The following is a 4,871-nucleotide window of genomic DNA, read 5'->3' on the forward strand; positions in this document are numbered from 1 at the left end:
GCATCGGCGCGAAGTGCCGGCGGACCCCACCCGCGGCCACTCCAGCATCCGGGCCCCGTCTTGGCTGACGTGGCTGTGTCCTGCTGCAGGGGACGCTACCTGGTGGCACTGGGGCATTATTACCACCCCGAGGAGTTCACCTGCTGCCAGTGCAGGAAGGTGCTGGATGAGGGTGGCTTCTTCGAGGAGAAAGGCTCCATCTTCTGCCCCAAGTGCTACGACACGCGCTATGCGCCCAGCTGTGCCAAATGCAAGAAGAAGATCACTGGGGTGAGTGTCCCTCAGCCTGCCCTGCACCTCCTGTCCCTGCTCCCTACTCCTATGGCTTCCCAGCTCTGTCCCTTCCCGTCCTCATCTGATCCCCAGAGAACCTTTGTCCCTTTCTGCCCTGGGAGGGGGTCCCCTGTGACGCAGGGTGGTCCTGTCCCTGGCTGACAACAGTTCCCCTCCAGGAGGTCATGCACGCCCTGAAGATGACCTGGCACGTGCAGTGCTTCACCTGTGCAGCCTGCAAAACTCCCATCCGCAACCGTGCCTTCTACATGGAGGAGGGACAGCCCTACTGCGAGAGAGGTAGGACCCAAGGACACCCTGTGCTGCCCCGCGCGGCCCAAGGACATCGGCCACTGCTGGGGCTCAGCACCTGCCCATGGGGGTGGGGGGTGAGCTGCTCTGTCCTGCGGGGCTCTCTCCAGGCCATGAGGGAGGCAGGGACCCCCCTCCTGCGGCCCTGAGCCCTCCATCCTGGTCCTCCCGGGTGCTGGGTAGCGCCATCCTCCCGTGTTGCCATGGCAATGGCAGAGGATGTACATCAAAGGCGAGTGCTGCATTCTGGGAGATGGGGTTTGCCGCCTCCCTGCGGCCCAGTGGCAGCAGGGGCCACCCTGCACGGCGCAGGCATCTTCCCCTGGGGCTGGCAGTGAGTTGTCCCCAGGCTGTGGCTCTGGGATCGAGGCTGTGCTGCAGCCGGGAGGAAGGGGAACACTGACCTGAGCTCTGCTTCTCCTCAGACTACGAGAAGATGTTTGGCACCAAGTGCCGCGGCTGCGACTTCAAGATTGATGCTGGGGACCGGTTCCTGGAGGCGCTGGGGTTCAGCTGGCACGACACTTGCTTCGTCTGTGCGGTGAGCCATGTGCCTCCCTCCCACAGCTGCTGGTGGGGGCCGTGGCTCCCTCTGGGCCTGCATGGGGTTTACCAGCAGCGTGGGGTCCCTGCTGCCGCCAGCTTTTCCCCGCTTGGCTCTGCGCCAGTGGCTCAGGCCCCAGCTCTGAGTCTGCTGCTCCCTGACATCGGGGTTGTGGCATGGGGGGACCCAGGGGCTGGGTCAGCCACCCTGGCCTCACTGCCTGCGCTCTCCTCCCCAGATCTGCCAGACCAACCTGGAAGGGAAGACGTTCTACTCCAAGAAGGACAAGCCGCTCTGCAAGAGCCACGCTTTCTCCCACGTGTGAGGGATGGGAGTTCAGCTGTGCCCACGTGTGCCCCTGGCCCTGCATGCTCCTCTCCCCCCTCCCTTGCTGCCCCCAGGGAGCCAGCCTGGGCCCTCACACCTTCCCCTTGCTCCTGCATCTGTCTTGACAGCTCCTGGCCCAGCTCCAGCCTGAGGTGATGCTGGGCCTGGAGCCCCTTACAGCTGTGTCATCTCTGTGGCCCCTGGCTGGCCCTAAGAGCCCCAGGAAGGGGACACTGCGTGGGTTTCCTGCCCCCGAGCCATGCAGCATGGTGGCTGTGACCATGGCTGTGCCGAGGATGGAGTCAGGGAGAGTCTGGCACAGCTGGGGCCCAGCTGCCTGGCAGCTCAGTGCCAGGGCAGGGATGCTCCTAGCACCCCCTGGAGCAGGCAAGGACCAGCCCTCCAGCTCCCTGCTATGCTCTTCCCGCCCTTACCCTGCTGTTTGCTTCATGCATGGGGTTGGAGACCTGGTCCTACTCCCATGCTGGGGCCCTGCCTACTGCAACCCCCAGCCACCCTGTAAACTGCTCTGGTGGCTTCGATACCCTGGCTGCATGTTGGGAGGCGTCTGGGCCTCTTGTCCCCCCACCCAGCTGGCCTGCTGCTCTCCCGGGGCCGGTATGCAGCAGCACCCCTAGCCTGGCCGTGCCAGGGAGCAGGGCAACGTGCCAGGCCCACCTCAGCCACCATGAGTGGCCAGTGGCCTCCCACAAGGCTTGGGAACAGCTTTCTACCAAAGAGTGCCTGCCACTGCTGTCCCAGGCCTGTAAATGCCTCTCCCAAACCCACACTCTCCGGTTGGGCTGCTGCTGATGTAGCCACGGTGCTTTTAGTGCCTTTAATAAACACTTTTCTGCAAGTGCCGGCTGTCCTGGGGCCTGTGGTTTTGCTGAGCAAGGTGTGGCCACTGGGAAGGTCATGCTCAGCCCTCGCCCTGCTCCCTGCCGTGGCCTGACTCAGCTCCCTCCGGCTTTCCAGGGGAAATCTTTGCCTTGAATTTCTCCTCCTCTGCCTGTGTCAGCTTGGGCTGGACCCCTCGTGTCGCCTGGGTCCTCCAGAGGCAGTAATTGATCCGGGGGGCAAAGCTGTAGTAAGGGGAAATGGGGCAGGTGTGCAACCCTGCAGCGAGGTCCCCACTTACCTGGCAGCCACCCCATGTCCCAGCTGTGCCCTGGGAACGAGAAGTCACGGGACACGCCTGGGCCACGTGCACCAGCGCTGGGTGTGCTCCGGCGTAAAGCAGCCAAGCGTTCGCTCATGCGATGCAGCTGCCGTCCCCAAGGACGGGTGCGAAGCTGCGCCATCCCCTCCGACTGGAAAGGGCTCCGGGGCAGTGGGTGTGGGGAAGAGCTGCTCCTCCCGCTCTGGCAGCTGGAACGGTCATTAATAATTGCAGCTCTTACCATGATGAGCAATTGCAAGGAAAATTGTCTTGCTAATCTACTGGAAGGTTCTGCCGGGAGCAGGAGCTGGCTGTGGGAAGCCAAATGGCTCCTGCCACCACCCAGAACGGGCCTGCAGCTGTGGTGCCACATCTCCTCAGTGCCAGCTGCAGGCGTGCAAAACCCATCAAAGATGGGGAGGGGAAAGTGGGAGTGATGGAGGCAGGCTGAAGCTGGACGAGATGCTTGGGCTGGGGCACATATGGGTGGTGGGACGGTCACGCCAAGGAGCAGTAGGACACGGCTACAAAAAGGAACAGAAACAACCGGTGCCTGCCTGGCAGGACCAGGACGAGCAGGGATGTGGTGAGTGCCCGAGCGTGAGTCCCAGCAAGGTCAGGGGAAGGTGAGGTGGCTGTGGCCCCACGTGGGCAGCCACCCAGCCAGCCCTGGCTCAGGACAGCAACCAGTGAGCGGAGAGCAGGGCAGGGGCAGCGGGAGGCAGCGGTGCGGGACGGAGCCTGATGGGGTAGCACAGCCTGGGAACAGGTTGTGCCAGCTCAGCCCCAGGGTACCCGGCCCTGGAGTGGGGCCAGGGCAGAGCCACGGTGCCACAGCCGGCTTGAGAGATGAGCATCTCCCTCGTACCCGTTGAGGGCTTGGCCCCTTCTGGCACCCTGTTGCCTCTGGTCCCTACTGATGACGTCTCTACCACCCAAAGTGCCTCGGTGCTTTGCTGAGAGCAGCTCTTGCCTGCCGGCTCTGCGCACCATGTGAGGAGCTTGTGCACAGGCAGCGGAAGGAGGGTCTCGGGTGGGCTGCGGAGGTGGAGCCTGGGGTGGGGCTGCAGCCGCGCTGCTCCGAGAACAAAGCCTGGTGGCAGCGGGCTTAGAGCTCCCAGCATATCCCCAAGCGGGGTCCCACCACATCCACCCCCAAAGCCAGCTGAGCTGCTCGTGGGGCGCCTGCTGTGGCCTTGGCCCCCGCACTGGCCCCGGCAGCTGCTCTGCAGCTGCTCACGAACTTTTGTAGCCTTTTAGGGAGGCTCCGGCTCTGGCCTGGCTCGGAAATGCTGGTGCAAGGAGGGTGTGCATTGTGGGGGGAGCAGGCAGCACAGGCAGGGCCCATGGCATCCCATCCTGTGTCCCACTGAGCTTGAGGGGCTCATCCACAGGACACTCTGAAGGGCTTGGTTTGGGAAGGGTCACACCAGCATCAGTCCTGACCTGCAGGAATAAGGTCCTGTATGCTACCCCGCTGCTGCTCTGGCATAAAGACCCCTTCGGTGCAGTTCTGGCCTGGGATGTGGACAGTGTCGGGGGTTCAAAAAGAGGCAGCATGGGGCAGGGCGTTGCTGCCTGCCCTGGTAGAAGCATGAAGACCCAGCTGGGAGCACCCACAGAGCCCTGCATGGGGCAGTGGGAAAACGACTTTGTGGGTTCACACAGAGGCAAAGCTTCCTAGAGGAGGTACCGTCGTGCACAGCCTGGCAGGGTCCTGAGGGGACCAGGGTTTTGGGAGCTACGGGGATGGAGGAGCAGGTGGGCAGCAAAAGAGCTCCCACAACGGCTGCACCCACTGATGCCTTGCACAGCAGCAAGGGCACGGCTGGGTGTATGGGGCAGAGCCCATGGTGCTGTGTCCTTGCAGAGGAACCTCAGGGCACAGGGACTGGAAGCTGAGGGGAACTGAGGGCATCAGGTTCTCAAGTGTGTTGTGTCCCCAGGGTGGAGGAGGACACGGAGAGCCGGGGAGTCTGGGTTGCTCCATGTGAGGTCCCCGGGATGCAGGGTCCCCAAGAGGGGATAGCACAGGATGCTGGTCCCCAGGACAGAGCAGAGCCCATGGTACAGAACCACCGTGGTGTAGATTCCCAGGAGGGAGATGAGCAGGAGTGTAGGTTCCTGGGGTTCAGGGTGCCTGGGGCGGGGAACGGCCCGGGTTGCGGGGTAGATCAGGGCCCGGGGCGCCGGATCCCAGGGGAGCAAGCTGTGTGCGGGGGCAGGCGATGCCCCGCGGCGCGGCCAGCGGGA

General features: G+C 63.7%; 1 protein-coding gene across 1 annotated transcript in view; it reads left to right on the forward strand.

Moving 5' to 3' along the window:
• The window catches only part of LOC104542719 (PDZ and LIM domain protein 7-like), a 3,735-nt gene extending 2,146 nt beyond the window's left edge, over nt 1–1,589 (forward strand). Inside the window, exons 5-8 of the mRNA XM_010187115.1 lie at nt 48–270; nt 453–573; nt 1,011–1,126; nt 1,368–1,589. Of these exons, the coding sequence (XP_010185417.1) occupies nt 48–270; nt 453–573; nt 1,011–1,126; nt 1,368–1,454 (547 nt within the window). The 3' untranslated portion in view covers nt 1,455–1,589. The remainder of the gene's footprint in view (nt 1–47; nt 271–452; nt 574–1,010; nt 1,127–1,367) is intronic.
• Nucleotides 1,590–4,871: the final 3,282 nt, after the last annotated feature.

Source organism: Mesitornis unicolor, unplaced genomic scaffold (genome assembly GCF_000695765.1).
Source record: "Mesitornis unicolor isolate BGI_N332 unplaced genomic scaffold, ASM69576v1 scaffold45666, whole genome shotgun sequence".
NCBI lineage: Eukaryota > Metazoa > Chordata > Aves > Mesitornithiformes > Mesitornithidae > Mesitornis > Mesitornis unicolor.